Genomic DNA, 18157 nt, shown 5'->3' with positions numbered 1-18157 from the left:
GTATTTTACCGAAAGAATAATATGAATGATTGTGGTGGATGGTGGAAAGGCAGCCAGAGTTGGAAACGGGGAACAGCAAAAGAAAGTACGCAGTATGATGCTCTTGCATCTGTTGAACACTAGCCTGCATTTAAGTTAGTGATTGCGTGGTTTATTCAAAGAAAGTTGTTTAACAGAGATTGGGATTTTGTTGACCGTAAATCCTGTGAGTGTTTGATGGGAGGTGTAACACTTTCACATAGATTGAAACCCACACATTTCTCACTGAAACCTTTTTGGATCTCCCAAAATGAACAAATTAATTTGTAGAATTGCAATAGTACATACAATGAACAACAAGAAACTGTAAAAAAACAAAGTACAAACTTTATTATTATGTCTTTACAAAGGCACAAGCCTCTTTCCCCAGTTAAAAGAGAACAAACCAATTCAAAAAGTAAAACATACTTTGACTTCAATGAAAGATATTGTCCAACAAATGAAAAGAAAACAGCTAAGGTAACAACAGAAAAGATGAGTGGGAGTAGGTGATTGAGAGATGACAAGAGATGAGAAGCCTAGCACTTCTCACGGAGACATACAGGTGTGATATATGTAAGACAGAGGGGAGGGTCCCACAGGTCAGTGGTCTCTGTTCAGAGTAAAAGAGGTTCTTCGAAGGTATATCTCTAAAAAGGCAAGACTCTCCTCTGTAGGATTCAGTAAGTGCTTGATCATTATTACTCAATCATTTCAATCCCAACGCAGACATCTACTCATTTGATACATCCTCTGGGTTCATGACAGATTTAAAACAGAGGCCAGAAATATACATCACAGGAAACTGTCTAATGGTCTAAAGAGTGAGATGAGATGTTTACCAATTGAAAGCGTCAGAGATGCTAGCAAGCACAGCTGTGGAATTCAAGCTTGGTTGCACAATTCATTGTAATCATAATAATCCATAATAACAACTTTGATGTCTGTCATACAAAATATTGAAGTCTGAAGGTTCTGGTACTTCAACACCGCAAACTGGCAGGGCCTAAAGGACAACTCCTTTGGAGGCTCCCTGTGGGTCTCAAGGCCACTGCTTACATCAGAAGGCTCAAGGACCATGGAGATCCATCCATGAGAACATGACCATGAGAGGACCAATTCCTTCATTTGCTCGTAGCTAGACACATGGACATCAGTCTGAAGTTAAACTCAATACATACACACAAATGTAAAATTCCAATAGAGTTGTCTGGAATGTTGGAGATGGGTAGGGATGTCCCTGAACCACCTTTTCTGAAGATTAACTGAAATTAGTCCAGTCCTGAGTGTCTGTCTTTGAAGTCTGCAAATGCATCCGAGTATCAGAATGGGACATTCCATAAGGAACTTGTACTCTAAAGTGTCCTCAATTTGATGAGAGGAATAATTTGAAAGTCACTGTGATTAATCACACGGATTGATTAAGTGCCCTATTGAAATGAAAAATGAAACCTCAGAGTTCATCAATAAAGGTCTGTCTCCCTTTTCTTTTCCGAATAACCCCCGACAATCACCCCAGGGCTGTGTCAAGGCCGGGGCCTCTGAACACCTCAGCACTTTTGCGTATTATATTTTACACTGACTGTCACACACACACACACCTCTTAGGGGTGTATAATAGTTATATATGGCTGATAGCGTCTGTGTCTTCCCACCAGGAGCTGGTTAGGCTGCAGTGGGGCATGATTTCAGTCAGGTCACCACTGACAACCTCTCAGGGCAAAGATTAGCACTCACCTCATAATACACATTGAGCTCAAGAGGGAGGCATGTGCAAAAGCATGGACTCGAGGAACATGAACATTGAGAAACATTCATACAAGAGAGCAGAACGTAGAGTGCATAGAGCAAAGTGCGCTGGTGTAATGCTGCTCTACCCTCTTAAGCACACGTGTAAACAATACTACGGGGGACACTGTTAGCCCTCCTTCAGACAGAATGCACACAATACACAAAAATAAAATCAAGAGCCCAAGAGAAAAACAAAAATATATAAATGAAAGGGCCACTAATGCCCTACAAGAAAAGTTCACATACAGAAATGTGAATGTAAAAGTAGTGCCAACCTCAACTTTTATAGAACCATGGTAGCGTGTGCCTCTGCCCCTGTGTATGCATGAGTGAGTGCCTTCTCAAAAGGCAGGAAACATACACATGCTATAATACAAAAGGCCTTACAGGCAGAATCTCCTGCTTGTTAGCTTATTCAATTTAACATAATGATAATGAACGGGATACATACAACAGAAAAGGGCAGATTTATGCTTCTGCGTTGAATCTACGCCATAGGTACGGCGTAGCCTTGCACCCTACGCCGTAGCCTACACCATAGCCTGAGGTGCACCTCCCCAGAGATGTAATTAAATGTTGCAGTGACACAGACCACAACCACTGTGATTGGTCCGCTTGCCTGACATTCAGGGGTGTTGAAAAAGCCTTTGCTAACAGAGATTGACAGGTCAACAACTAATCAAACTGCTATGATTTGTTGACCGCTGTTTAACCTGGCTAGCAAGCTGTCTGCTTTATGGGTAGTTAGCTTGCTAACGTAAGCCAACATGCTCATGTTAGACAGTTGGCTAGAAGATGCCTCGCAAATCACCTTAAGATTTTTTGGTTACAAAAACGGGGTTATCATATTGTAAGGTGTCTATTTCTTAGTAACTTTGAAAAAATCCAAGCAACAAAAAAGCCAAACAAATTACAGTTCTATGCAAACATGGTCGTCTCGGAAGTTTGGTCTTCCATCTTTGTTTATTTTTCCCCAGCTAGCATTGCGCAGACACACCAGTGCACATATGTAAATGTGCCCAACGGCGTAGAGCCTACATACAACCATAAATTAGCCTTAAGGGTCAGAATCAAATACAAAACTTTCTTGGGATGCCAGGTGGTGCCTGACCCATAAGAGTGTACACTAGGAACCCAGCCCAGTGCAGCATTCATTCACAGAATAGTGTGAACAAAATAGTATGCGTCAGAAAGAAAGAATAAGTGCACATTCCAGCTGCTGTTTGATCGACAGAAGACCTCTAGAGGCCAGTCATGCTCTTAAACACTGATGACTTATTCAAAAACAATATGTACATGACTGTACTTTAGTAACCGGTCCAGTATAATGGAAATAACTGAAAAACATTTCCCCTGCTTTTGGAAGCAAATGGTATTTTAAATGTAATGAGCTCACAGTGTCATGCTGTACAGAGCCTCTTACTGATAAGAGAGAGAAAGCAAAGCAGGGCTGAGAGGAGAAGAAAATATGAGAGATATCTGCCCATGGGCTGTGGGTCAGTAAACTCTGCGCACCTCAAACTATTTTGAGTGTCAGCAGGTTCCGGGAGTGCTGGGGCTGAATGTTCAGTGTACTGTAGCATTTAATGAGTCCATTTAGCCTCCTGTTGTAGAGGAGATATATACCTCTAGAAACTCAGAAATCTATGGAACTCATGTATCCTAGCATGGGAAACTTAGCATGGGTATTTATATGTATGTTAGTCTTCACCCAACATGCGAGGAGCACAGCAGTAGATCTTTGCGGCCATGTGTTCACTTTGTCGTACCCAGCTGTATGTGTCCAAGTGTATTTGTCTATCGATTGGGTGGCATGTGAAGTCATCACCCATTTTTTCGATTGAGTGGATCAAGGCAATAAGCTGTCCTCCAGGTCCTCAGTGTCAGATGTTGTCTCAGAATCTGCTGGTTCGCAGAGCGGGCGCACAGGCGTTACAATCACCGCTCTCCTCTGCTCCGCCTCGGTTATGGTCCTTTCTTGTGTGCCCTCGATGTGCTGGATGGCCTGGAAGAGAGCATGGACATAATGTTATATTCTCTGGACTCAGACTTACTGTGCCTACTATTGTCTTATCAACGGTTTAATGATGTCATAAAAGTATCATAGCATATCATCCTACATTTACTTCATTCCTCAGTTGGCAAACCAAAGCCCCACAATGTTTTCAAAACTGTGTGGTCTGCCAGTTTACACTCATTATCTTGCCCAAGGTGACAAACCAAAAATATTGAAATCATAAAGCACTTCACAAAGTAACAGTTACACGTTAAACTTACGACCAAATCTTATTAAAACACAGGCAAAGACTGTTGCCACTTGTCTGTCAAAATCAGTGGCCTCGATTTATCATTAAAGCATCAACAGTATGCATGGTTTACCATTTGTATGGAATGTTTTTGTAGGCAATTTGTTTTTAACATCCTCAAATTCATTTTCATGGTATTTACAACCATAAAAAGTGACAACACCACCTGTTATCCCCACAGGCCACACAGACCATTCTTGGTTCTGGGGAAATCCCCATGAAACTATGAGAAAAGCTTTTACAACTCTACGTTGCCAAATATAATGCCAAAATACATCTGTATTGAACGGAGAGAGCATTCATCCCACCTGGCCTTGAACCCAGTCTAAACATTTGCCTCCAAAAGGATGCGGAAGAATTGGTGCAGAGCTATGCGACTGTACTATTTGGAGGTAATACTATTACTATACCTTTGTTTCTTTATTTCAACCCCCTTTTTTTCTTACACAGATATTCATATTTTCTCCCCGTCTGCCTTTCTTTACTGCCCTCTTATTTTCATTTTTACATTGGTCATTTTCATTTGCTCCTGCTTTTCTTTGACCCCTGTAACTTGGCAAATCTAAGGGTATATGATTGCATTCTCTTCGCTTTTCACATGGTCACGGTTCTGGTACAGAGCTTTTAACACAGGTACTTTCAAACTATGAGTCTACACCAAACTCCGGTATAATTTCTAGTTGCATTACAAGCACTATGCTGTATCACTAAAAAACATGCATGTCGTTATACGTGACCACCAGAGATTTACTTAATTTTACGTCTTTGAGCATAAGAAAACAAACAAGTGTCATTCCATGAGTAGTTGTAAAGAAGAATACTTTTCACTCTTAAGTATATTTCCGTAAAAAAAAAAGAAGTGCCATTACATTAGGGCGGCTATAACATTTTATATTCAATAATTCTAATTCACATACGCACAGTTTCTAGCCTACAAGGGCACTAAAATATTTGTTATCATTTTACAAGCCTAAACAACACATTTATGCAAGATTATCAACACTAACTAGATAGTGCATTTTTAAGAATTTCTTATGAAGGCCTCAATAGCCTGTATCTCAAAACTACAAGTTGCGACTAATGCCAAGTTTTGCCGTGCCGGGTCACATATGCTTACGTATAAATAATGGTATTGATATTGACATTAATTTGTCATATTTACTATTCAACGTAAAGTGACTCCTTGTACTGCAAAACCCACCACCGCTCTTCAGTTTCACCATCAAATCAGCTAATTAAACTGATATCTCAGGAAACAAACACAAAATACACAGAATTATGTTGAAAGGACTCGTATGTAACGACAAGACTCACACAGCTAATGGGCATTAGCGACAGAGTCAGTATGACATAATAGTTAACCATGAAGACCGGTCTCACCTGCACAATGGTGTCGAGATTCTGCCGTGACGTAGATGCTGTGTTTATAACAGAAGCAGGTCCCATGGTTACCACGGTGGCATGGTGAGAAGAAGTCGGCAGAACTGGGGCAGGGACTATAACTGTAGGATGATTGGTTGGTGCAGGAGGGGTGGATGGAGCCAACACCTGAAAATTACAAGAAGTCTACTTTTATTAATTGTTCATCTCAATAAAAGATAAACACAATGCAGATTAGAGACGAATAAGATGTGAGATCATCATTGTTCTTCCAATACCATGGTAGGAAATGATGAGTTAAGAGCTTTACTGAAATCCAATTTATTGGAACACAGTGGGTATCTCGCTCACATATTCTACAGATAGATAATGAAGATGTAGGACTTGCAACTCTTATACTGCAACAGTTAAATGTAGAAATTAATTTTGCCATTACAAATTAAAATAATGTAATTCTATAAGTATCATTGCTTACATAGATATATTTCATAAAAGACCAGGGAATCCCAAGTATTTTTGTTACTTCATGGCAAGGGGAAAAAATTGAAGATGTGTCATTTCAGAATTACATGTCATTGTGTTTTACTCTTCCAATAAACATAGACAACAAAAGACTTGTATGAACAAACATTTTGACATTCTGAATATGTCTTGATGTGACTTCATCCAATATACTGCAACAAGCAAGTTTACCACGGTGGAATCCATTTTTGCAAAGCCGACATACACACTACACTGTCTTCAGTTGAGGATGCAACAATATTTAGGTGGTTCTACTCGATTTTGCTACCTCAGTTATTGCGGATGGGTTTAATTTGAGCATGACACGAACGTTACTCTCGCAAAAGGTCAACACCCCACCGTGCAGATTTATTAGCAAATGAGAGGTGGTCATTATTATTTTGAAAGTAACATGACTTGTAACGTTAGATCAGTGAGTTTTCCACTGTAACTTAGTTTATACTAAGGCAGAATTAGCAACAAACCGTCAGACAACTGATTTGTAACTTTCTCTCTCTTATAGCGTGACGTGTGCCCACAAATGCCGATGGCTATGAAAACATTGCTCCTCGTCACCATAACCAATAAGTACATATACGCATTTTAGGCAATCGAGCTCTGCCTACTCACTTTGTCTCTTTTCTTCCCCTCCTAGTCTAGACTGTCTCCGCTGTGGGATACTGCTGTAGTCTCTCTACCTGATCTACTTGCAGACACCCTCTGCCTACACCTATCCATCCCCACCACACTGTCATGCATTAATTCTACCCCGCTCATGATGCATCTACATACTCTGTGCCAGCCTATTAACCCACAATGTAAATAATTGCCACCATCGACAAAGTTTTCCGTTTCAATGCGCTACTTATCCTTGCAATAGTAACCTTTAAGAGCACATTGTATACCCAATAAGCTGTTCTCCAATATTTGAATGTTCTCCCCATTCTATCCACTATTTTGTATGCATCATGTATATACACCATCTTTAGGTTTGTATGTATGGTGTACATTTGCCACATCTGCCATGTTTCTGGTACATCCCCCCCCCCCCGATTCACTTTCTCTACCTCTACCCGGCCGGCTCCAAGCAGAAGGCCCCCTCCCCCCCTCTTATGAGTTCTGTTCAAGGTTTCTTCCTGTTAACAGGGATTTTTTCCCCTTGCTCGTCGCCTTTGTGCTTGCACTAAATATAGTGCGATAAGAAAACATCTCAACAACCTTCAAATAATGGGCATCAATGAACTCAGAAGTTGTTGAAAAGATCAAAAGTATATGCTCATTTGTTTGTGTAAATTTGAAAATTCCTAAAGAAAATATACAATATACTTTCATCATAAATAAAAGTATGAAGACTACATGCAATTACAAAACGAGTCTCTCTGCTGTTGGATGCTCATACAAAGTATTTTCCATCATTTTAAACCAATCATAGAAACTTCTGTGGCACTTTTCCTCATCACACTAAATATAGTCTTTGAACTTATATGGGTTAATGACAGTCTAACACAGGAGGAGGGATGGCTCAAAATGGTGCTAATTAATGTTAGTTCACTCACCTCAGTCCTTCCTGCCCATTTTTAGACCATAATCAAACCCAGATATTTTTTTTTTTTAAATTCCCCAGGATTTCCCATGTCCAACATTGGTTCATTAATAGAGCCCCTCTGAATTCATTGATGCACACATTAGACCTTTGGTTCTGTCTCAAACAGGCACATTGTTTGACGATGACTTTTTTCTCAAACTTGTACCTGAGGACTGCGAACCCTGTGGCTTTCTCTCTCTATCGGTTCTTGTTGTTGTTGCTGCAGTCGTAGGAGTGTCTGAGTCTGTGCGTGCTGCTCCTGCACCTGCTGGGCAATTGCCTTAAGTTTCTCAGGGTACAGGTGAGCATCTAGAGAGCGGATCTACACACACAGAAATGATAAGTCAAGCACTTAGTGTTCAGCATGACTGAAATGCCTTCAAAAAGGCATGTCAAAAAAAAATTGTGCACACATATTCAAATGTATTAACATTTTATTCGGCCTACCGAACAAATGCAGTGTACACATAAGCTGACATTTCACACAAGTGTGAGGATATGAGTAAACTGTAGACATACATCTGAAAAGTTCAGCTCAATGTAGAGCTTAAAGCAAGAAACATTTCTTTGCCAGAAATGGTTTCGGTGGTTACGAAAAAGAATGGAGGAAAGGGGGTGGTTTACGAAAATAAAATGGATAAAATAAAAAAAATGATCATGTTTATTACCACAACTGTTGCAAATTATGTTGCCATTCTTCTCCAAAAGACATTACATCTTGTGCACGACTTGAAGTGTTGATGACGACTGAACGTGATTGGATACGCGCACAAACAAAAACATAAATGGAAGATATTAGATACTTTGGTGGTATCAGATACTAAAAACATAGCCTAGCGAGCAGTAGGCTACAAGCCAGATCGATGACGGCTGTGGCGCATATCGCGACCCGTTTCAGAAAGAGAACTCCAAATGTGAATCTTCTTGGTCCAATTAGGGTCAAGGTGGGTTAAGTAATTCATTTAGGTCCAAATGGCTGAGAAATGCATCATCTACTCACCCATCTTCGGAATTCATAGTCCGATAATTGTATCCAAATCCAAGCACAACTTTCAAAGCCATAAGAATAGCCTATTCAATATGCCCATCGTTCAAACTTTCAGACGATCATACCTCCGTTGGTCTCTAAACAGCGTATGCGGCACAATAGGCCTTCTGTTGTGAAACGATTGCCAAATTACTCCAAAAGATCGTGACGATGACACGAAAACAAAACGAAAAGTCTGAGTACTGAGCCAGAGTGTAAACAAAAGGTATTTATTAATAAAGTAGGTCTACTTGATTAATACAAAATAAAGGGTTCCTTATGGCTGTGTACATATACAGCCATATTCTAACACCAAGCACAATGCCGGAGAACTTTAACCCATGTAAATGTAGGAAAAACTTCACACATGCACTCACATACATACACATACCTGTTCTTCTAGCATCATACGGACTGATCTCTCCTTGTCCAACTGCTGTCGAAGTTCAATCATCTCCCTGCGTAGGTCCTCCATCTTCTCCTCCTCCAGTGCATCTGGAGAGCCAATCCCTTCATCTTTCTCCTCTGCACGTCTCCTTTTTGGGGAGGAGCCGGTGAACTCCTGGAAAATAACAACAAAATGGAGTGTAAGTAGGCATGGGTGATTGTAAACAATAATGATACATATCGCAATACTTCCTCGATAGCAATACAAAAAAACTTTGATAAAAGCTTTGATATGTTTGGCTGGTTAAATGCGTATGTCAAAAAATAATAATTCACATAATGAATAAGCAAAGTTTGGTTGCATGAACTAACCCAGAGTGTGCCCCCTCCATGACTCAGAAACAGCCCATCACATCCCTTGATTATGCGGCATGCCAAAAGTGTGACGCAAACAGCCAATCATTTATCAGCTATATTTCTCAGTTGTACCCTCCACATAACAAAAAACATCAGCAGTGTGGAACACGAGTGAAAATAGTAGTGCAGCAAGGAAGGAATTGTTGTTTACATTATTATTTTGTATTCACCGGTCAGCTCACAAGTATGGCAGTTTTTAAAAGTTCGATAAGATCAGTGCACAGTTGTGAAGGAAATTGTGTATAAGTAACGACCAGGAACACAACGATCCGGTTTTCTCCAGAGCCGCATAGAAAGAGAAAGCGCCACTCCAGTTGATTTTGACACTCCAAGTTTTCTTTACAGTATGGCGGCGCATGAAGCCACTCAAAAGTTCCAAACATGTTGTCAGTAAATGCAACCCTCTCTCTTTTAACAACTATGAGCGACTATCACAGTTAAATGTGAACAATGTGCATCCTATTCGCTTACATCTTAGTAAATTGGCTACATTCATGGACTGAGGCAATTGAACTTCATAAAATATCAGACGGCTCACAAATGGTGCCTGGAGCTGTAATCTCTCCAATGATTGCAGCTAAACCTATAGCAGCCCCCTTATTGCTATGGACGGGATCACTTGATTTGGAACTATTTAGCAGTCTATGAACCACATGCCCGTTGTTTAGAAATAAGGGCTTGGACAAGGAGTTGTGTAGCATATTGTGAGATACAGTCTGGTCTTCCGAATAATACAGAGGGTGAACCCAACGTTTCCCAATAATTACCTAGACTATGGCAGCGTGCCATAGTGTAATTTGTCCTGCCACAGTTTTAGAATTAACTAGAAATATCTTTACACTTTTTGCCCCATTGCTTCAGCAAAGCATCCCTCACTACCAGCCAGCCCACCTCCTCTCCCCCTCTGTACACACATATGCTCACACAAACACACACACTAGACTGTCTTGACACCCGGCTGCCTTCAAGTAAACTTAAACACAGGTAATCACTTCTGCTTCATTTCTTAAATGTATGCTATAGTTGTTTTGTTTTGACCATTTGTGAATTCCTACACCATGCTTTGGGGGTATGCCCTTTTTGCATTAACATCAATACCTATACAACCAGTGTTTATGATTCACTTAAAGCCCCAAATTGATTAGAGCACAAAGTTCTACATAGATCTAACCTGAAGGTGACGGCCCCTCATCCAAACTGAAATATCCGTGCAGAAATTAGAAATGATATTCAAATATTGGAGTCATCTGGGAGGAAAGTACAGCTGAGTATCATCCGCATAACAGTTGAAGGAGAACCTGTTGGAACGGATGATGAGACTGACAGAAACACACACACCTGTATGAACCGCTTCAGTTGGTTGTTCTGCTGAAGGAGTCGTGTCTTTTCTTGCTCCAAAGAGAAGATATAATCTGTTGTCTGCTGTAGAATGGCTGCCTGGGAGAGGGAAGCAAAGCAAGAAGTAAAGGGGGAGGTCTAAATCACTGCATGAAACAGAATTCACTGCACTGTTGTTTAGCATTGTTTGGACTGTAGAACCTGCAGTTATAATGAACAGACTGCCCTGTTAAAAATACTCTCCATCCTCTCAACCTGTGCCCATGCAACCATGGCAGATTTTAGTCAGTGTCATCCAGAGTTTTCAGCCACACTAATTGAATCCATTGTTTAAATACATTTTAGATCTTTTGAGGAAAATGATCACAATGATGTCAATGGAATATCAATCATTGAATAATCTACATTACAATACCACAGTGAACTAGCAGCATCTGTTTAAGAGAGGGCTTGGCATTTTAAACAGCAAAATATTTTTGTGTATATTTTTTCCATTTGCAAATGTACTCTTCGCTCACCTTGCTAAGTTTTTCTCCATCACTGTGAGGGATGAGTGTTTTGAGTGATTGGAAGCCGGAATTGATACTCTGCATACGCCTGCGCTCGTTACTGTTGGCAATTTCACGCCGGATGCGCCGCTCCTGATCCCGTGCCGTCTCTGGCGTCAGGGGGATGTTTGCTAAACTGCAGCCACATAGAGTCACAGCATTACACACGACACCAAGACACACTTTCTATATTTCTGTCATTAATATCAGAGAAACAGAGAATCTCAGATGCCACTTCCTCTTGAAAAAAAACAGAATAGTAACAGCAGCAGACGTACAATGCATAATGATTTTCTGAGGCCAACTGAATTGCAAGAGGCAGAATTTGTATACCGACAGCATAGTTGTGGAAACTTGCATGCTTTGTCCAACATGGTTCTTGGCATGAAAAACTGAAGATAAATCGAATCGTGTTCCTAAGAGTGTTGTTACAGAGTAATACATCACATAGTGTTCAATGTATATTGGAACAGCCTGAATAGCACTATGGGAATATTTTTCGGCAAAATAACATGCACACATACGCCATCACTTCCCTTTATAATTAAAATATCAGGAGTACGTATGTTACAACAAGCTATAATGAAGAATAGCAAATAGGAATAGGTCCAATCTATCTACCAGGCTTTTGACCACCATTGGTTTATATAAATCAGCAGTAGACCTATGTGTAAACACAAAATACTTTGTAGTGAATTGTCAATATATAATCCATAAAAATGAAATAGTTTTCCAATGAAAAATGAATTCACACTAAAATAAATAAATAAATATATATATATATATATAACAATAATGTTTCACTTTCATGACAAAAATAACATTAAAAAAATCCATTTGCATCCCCTAAACTCTCTATGTAAAAGCTAAGAGTTTATTTTTCTGATTAGGCGAGTTTAGCATCCTACCAGTCTGAGAACTTTCTCTGGAATGCATGTCCAAGCTTTGAATAGTAACTTGTCAACAAATGCACAGTGAAACTACCATGTGAAAACTATGAGTTGTATTGTAAGGTCAAGCAGGAAGACACAGGTTTCTTTGGCTTCTCTGCCGTTTATTGTGATGCACACAGGAAACACTGATACTGAATGGGAAAACACACCAGGGAGGTCGAATAACACAGAGGGTAGTGATGGACAAATATGCTAACTACACAGGATCAAACCCACAGGCATCTACACGTATCAGACATGAAAAAAAAAAAATTGGTAATGGAAATGCACACCAACATTAACACAAGACTACACGAGTACATTCCAAAATCAAACACAATTAAATATTACCATTCTCTCTACATTCGCACAGCACTGTGGGATCACTACATCACATAAACACAAATGCGGAAGCCGGACGAGCTGAGGGCCGGTAGGGTGCAAGCCGGTCTTGGTGGAGAAACACCACTCTGTGCTGTGGTGCACCTGATTGGACAGGACAGAGTCGGACAGTTTCTTTAACAGTACATGGTACGAGCCATTGGCTTATCAATTTAGTAAACCCCTTTCTTGAACTCAAGACTGTAAACCCATACCTGGTCTTCAGACACAAAGTCTGCTCCTTAGCAATGGGTGTTGTATGCCCACTTCTGGGGAGCCCCAGCCCCAGTCAGTGCTTTTTTGGCCAGCTACTGCACCTCCCGCAGCCGTTCATGCAGGTTGCAGAAGTAATCCAACCCGGACTCAACCCTCACCTCCAGCTCCGGAGCACTGAACACTAAATCCACCGGTGTTCGAACATGAGCGCTACAGGAGTGCACTTTGTCGATACCTGGACTGCCGTTTGGTATGCCCATAGGACCAGGGGCAGATACAGGTCCCAGACATGCTGCCGACAGCTGCTGGGTTGCCAGAGTGAGATTAAAGCGTTCCACTGAGTACCACAGAGTCCATTACTCTGGGTATGTAGCAGAGTTTCCAAAGTCTTTCTTATACCCAGCAACCGGCCTCTGACCTCGCCTGGACCTGGGAGACGATGGGGTCCTGGTTCTGGACTTGTCGCAGCTGCTGGAGATCGATTAACTCCCATACGCTGTCGCTGCTGCTGAAGCCTGGCTACTGCTGTTGCCCACTGCCGCCGGAGAGGAGTCATCCCCACTCAAAGTGGCAGCCCGCAGGGCAGATGAACCGGTGACGCTACTTCGGGTGAAGACGCATATGAAGCGTCAAACCAGACAAAAGCCGAGCAAAAATTGAGAGGAAACAAAACTTACGCGAGAGAAAGCGAGTTAGCGTGTGAGAGAGGTTGAAGAACCTTTTAGTGCGCAACAGAAATCCAGTTACTGCACGAGAGTGATCGAATGATTATAATGCACGAAAGAAGAGTTCCACCATGCGAGAGAGATCAAGTTTCACATAATAGAGAACCAGACCCACACCAAAGACAGGATATTATTATAAGTAAATAAAGAACAAATAATTAATTTAATCACTTTTGTAGTACACACTCACAACTCAGAATAAAGGCCAATAATGATGGCAACCACGTAGTTGGATTTGACGACCAAAAGCTCATGCAACTGTTTTTTTTAGTTAATGTTGAGCCTTCTGTGTTTAGAGGGGTTACAGCTTTTTCCATCAATAACAAATAAAATAGATCCAAAAACCTTTTTATTTTCACTTTATTGATGTGTTGGTTCATTAGAGATTTGCCAATTTTAACATGCCAGCTTGTGTTAGATTGCAAGCGCTCAACACGTAGCCCTACAAAACATGTTCAGTGTGTCATTGACTTACTGAATGTTTCTACTAATTGTAATTTAAAAAAAGTTAGAAACTGGAAAAATTACGGACGTGAAAAGTCTGACAAAGCAGACATTACACCTCTACAGATGAAAATTAACTGAAAACACCTCCACTAATTATAATAATGGACTTTTGATGCACGTTAGTCTCCATAAGGCTACGTTTGAACATATGTTTTGACACAAAATAAAGTGCCCTAGGGCTCTCTTGTGCATCATTACTTAGCTAGCTGTTGGCTTGTACATATCCTATAATGCTTAATAACATAAACAGCTGATATACTGCTGGAGCCAATTCACTTCATTTGCCACCTTGAATCACAATATAATGCCATCTATAATTTACCACACCGTAACATTAGAAACTATAATTTGTCCAACCCCTGCTGTCTTTAAAATAGCTTACATTAGCTATCCAGAATGCTGAAGCACTAACTAGTCAGCTGTTGACATTCAGCCTACCCTTGTAACATGACTTGAACGGACACAAACAAAACATCAGCTGAAATATAGGCTTTAATTAACCCACAGGGGTGCTGATAACCTCATCTGATCTGACTACTGCCATTGATTTCTGTGATTCTGTTGAGTATCAGCTAGATTAGAGGAAAATCCAACTGTTGACTCCATCTTGGGTTTAACTATATACCCAAGTAAGTCTGGCATGTAGCTAAGCTGCGCTGCTGGGCAAACAACACTACTCAACCTGGCGTGCAGAAAAGCTGTGCCAATGGGCAAACAACACTTCGTAACTGCGCCAGTAGAGACTTAAAACATCTCCTATTCATTTTCTATGTACAGCGTGTAGGATTAAGGGAAATAGAATACATCTGAATACTATATTCTTTCATTTGTGTATACATGTAATTATGAATTGTTGTGGTTTTGTTAGCTTAGAATGGGTCCTTCTGCTGCATTCATGAGCAACTGGGAAGTGGGAAAGTTCCGCCCTCAGAGTGGGATAATACACCTGAACGCCTGTCAAACTGGGAACATACCACTAGGGAACTCTGAGAGGTAAGTTTGATGCAACTTGACATGGCAACGTTTGTGGTGAAAGTTAAAGAATGCAGGTCTACTTGCTCTCTGCACTAATAAGTCACTTCATTGTTTATTCAAGTTGTACTCATTAAGCACAGATTGCGACATTAACTGACACTGCAGTTTACTTTTGTGTTACTAATGTAATGTTTACATTCTGGCTAGCTAACCAACCTACTACATTACCTAACTGTCAATATCGTTCATATCTACATAGGGAGCAGGTCTTCTTCTAGTCCGCCATGTATCTACAGTAGCCCAGAACAGACAAACCATAACACTGACTCTAGAGGGTCTTTTGCATTTCTTTGGCAACTGATGGCCCATGTAGACTCTCCTACATGTTTGGAAAGGGAGGGTTATTCAGCAATGGCGGCTCCTAGTGGAAGCCAGGCTTCCTCAAAATATTTATGATCCGAGACTGTGAAAATGAAAATCTCTGTAACAATACACGTCATTATATATTCATTTTGCTTATGCACAATACATTACTTACTGAATAGAGTAGCCCCGTACTTAATAGACTAGCCCTTCAAATAAACCAGTTGGGCACGGCTGGTATCGTTTTACAATGCAACATAGTTAAGTTTCACAACTGATGGGACTATTCGGCGAGGTAAACTACATTTCCCAGCAGCCTCACACATCAACTGGTTTCCTCCGCCCCCTACGAAAGAGTACAGACGCATTGACGGGCCTGAACTACATACACACCCCCTCATTACACGAATCATTTATTTATCCCCATATTGTCTCAAATACAACCCTACTTTTGTCCATAATTGATCATACATTAAAGAGAAAGCCGCGTAATTCGTAAATCTGCTCTGTTTATCCGCTTTCCAAAACAGCAATTCCAACCCTCCGCCATTACAACAATTCTATTCAGCTTCCTCACGTCTTTCCATGAGGCAACATGTCTGGGAGTGCAGAGAGGACAATCGTACGCTCATTCGACATGTACATGCTCATTCGACATGTACATGCACAATAAAAGAACGAGATTTGACATTAATAAGTCCAGAAGATTTACGGGCCCGTTTTCGTTCTTCACATAAGCAACATGCTATACAAAATGACCCTTCAACGCTTAATAGTTAGCACGAGCCACAAGCATGGCCGCACTGCCTCCAACCACTACCTGCTCTCGCAGTTCAGCAGGCAGGACCATGAGACTCGGAAAAGAAGCTCATGTTAAATGGGAGAAATACCCGCATCGTATTCACCAGACAATCGTAGGTGGCTGCAGTTAACTGATATGAGGAACACGGTTTCTACTAAAAGTCGTTTAAAGAAAACAGCCACGCTACGGAGAGAAGCGTGGTGTACATGAAACCACGTGGTTAGTGTTTGTTACACACAACGTAGCTATCGATTTCGCCTAGATAAATTTGAGAAGTGAGAGTTGCCGGTTATGGTGTTGCCATTTCACAAGTGATTGTTCAGTTATTGTTACAGATACAGATATTTTGGTCGACAATGGCCTGCTCAATGAGTTCACCTCGTGTACACAATAATATCCTTTCCAAGCCAAGCATGTTGCCATTGCTAACATCACTTCACAGGTGCTAAGGCGAAACATGTTACAAATTATAAAATATGTTAAAGGGGGTAAAAGTGCAGGACATGAATTGACTATGATATACACACCTGCACAGTCCTCCGATCACCTCTTTCTCAGTCTTTCTAAAATGTTGCAAGGAGGGCACCTTCTGAGCTGGTACCATGAAATACTCCATGCTTTCCTCTCCAGTTTTGAATCCCCGACACCTCGTCCTAATCAACAGTATAAATCCTGGCTGATGCGTCCAGATATTGATGGATGAGGTCCACGTACGTTAAGACTTGAAAGGGTCTTACTGCGTTGAAATTATTTGCAAAATATCTTGCCCTGGGAATAGAATTCGATTAAGTGGTTGGAGTTGTAATATTACTCGACTTCCAGCTGATGGGGTTCCCTCGCTCGTTGTGTGTGGCGCTCTCTTGTTATCCCTCCCCTGCTCTCCCCCTCCCCTCTGCATACGGCTACGTGAATGTGTATATGCAGCTGATCGGATGTCTGTCAAGGCGGGAAACAGCTGGCTGGAGGTACATCGTTTTGCCAAGGGATAAGTGCTAATTCTCGTAGATAGCAATGTCATGTTTCAATTGCAGAAGACAAAGTAGGGACAAATCATGTACCGTCAGACTACAGTTATAACAGTTATTAGTAACAGTTAGCGCGATACGAATGGTAAAGCAGGAGACATTGTAACATTATGTTGTGAAGTTTCAACATCAAACGACTACAATAATGTATACCATTATCTAAACATCTTTTGATACAGTCTCATGTGCATTGTGAATGGGCTTGGGTCGGATGTTAACTGCGCAGGATCAGCTGGAGAATTGGCAACGCCTCCCAAAACAGCAACGGGGGAGGAGTAAAAAGGTTAAGCTGCGACTGACATTGGCTGAAACAGTTGAACACGAGCACCATTTTGGGTGTATGGCAGACCGACCTATTACATCTACCTAAGCGCTACTCCCTCCTTGAAATAGGGTTCTTATACACCAAAGTGAGCAGCAGCCAGAGATGGGCAGTATTTCAATTACTTGTATTTGAAATACGTATTTCAATCACTTTGAGTATTTTGTAATTTGTATTTCATAGGGCTGATGAAAAATCGAACGTAATTTGTAACAAAATACTTTAGAGTGGAGTAATTTTGTATTTAAAATACTCAAAATACTTTCTCCAGTGTTTAGGCAGAAGGTGTTTTTCTGTCGGATTCTACCACTAGACCGTCTGATATGCCTCTGAATGTCATTGTCAAATCAGCCAACAGTCAGGCAAAAGTGGTGCTTCAAATGTGCCCCTTTGGGGCGAAATGGAAATCGCCCCAGATATCTCTCATTGACTCTCATGTTAAATCCATTTTTTTCAGAAAACAGGGCTGTGTTCGAAAACTTAGGTAGCTGTCTTGATCCTTGTCCATTTATCTTCATTAGTACGCCGACTTAAAGAAGGTTCTTTCAAAGAGCGAATCGAGTTGTTGCACTGAACGTTAGCCATCTTAATAATAATAATAATTAATTTTA

At 40.8% G+C, this 18157-nt stretch overlaps 1 protein-coding gene across 2 annotated transcripts; it reads right to left on the bottom strand.

Annotated features, from left to right (window-relative positions):
- Positions 1 to 344: 344 nt before the first annotated feature.
- On the bottom strand, positions 345 to 17074 carry tfap4 (transcription factor AP-4 (activating enhancer binding protein 4)). 2 transcript variants are annotated; one of them, XM_012825183.2, is made up of 7 exons: positions 16727 to 17073; positions 11269 to 11434; positions 10751 to 10849; positions 9000 to 9170; positions 7748 to 7903; positions 5496 to 5663; positions 345 to 3814 (listed from the first exon to the last, which is right to left on the bottom strand). In XM_012825183.2, the coding sequence occupies exons 1-7, from the start codon at positions 16813 to 16815 to the stop codon at positions 3659 to 3661; spliced, it is 1005 nt and encodes a 334-aa protein (XP_012680637.1). In that variant the 5' UTR covers positions 16816 to 17073; the 3' UTR covers positions 345 to 3658. The 2 variants fall into 2 exon arrangements, with proteins under 2 accessions (XP_012680637.1, XP_012680638.1); XM_012825184.3 differs by lacking the exon at positions 7748 to 7903 and having other exon boundaries at positions 16727 to 17074.
- Positions 17075 to 18157: the final 1083 nt, after the last annotated feature.

Source organism: Clupea harengus, chromosome 1, assembly GCF_900700415.2.
Source record: "Clupea harengus chromosome 1, Ch_v2.0.2, whole genome shotgun sequence".
NCBI classification, from domain to species: domain Eukaryota; kingdom Metazoa; phylum Chordata; class Actinopteri; order Clupeiformes; family Clupeidae; genus Clupea; species Clupea harengus.
The sequence above is the reverse complement of the archived record's forward strand: the minus strand, read 5'-3'. Positions and strand labels throughout refer to the sequence as shown.

Bases quoted from the DNA above. Each gene is read 5' to 3' on its own strand.
- tfap4 (XM_012825183.2), bottom strand. From the start codon at position 16,815: ATGGAGTATTTCATGGTACCAGCTCAGAAGGTGCCCTCCTTGCAACAT. The intron at 9,171-10,750 runs GTGTGTGTGTTT...GTTATTTTCCAG, and splicing joins AACTGAAGCGGTTCATACAG to GAGTTCACCGGCTCCTCCCC. The intron at 5,664-7,747 runs GTACAAGTTTGA...TGTAATTTTCAG, and splicing joins ACAGGGTTCGCAGTCCTCAG to GTGTTGGCTCCATCCACCCC.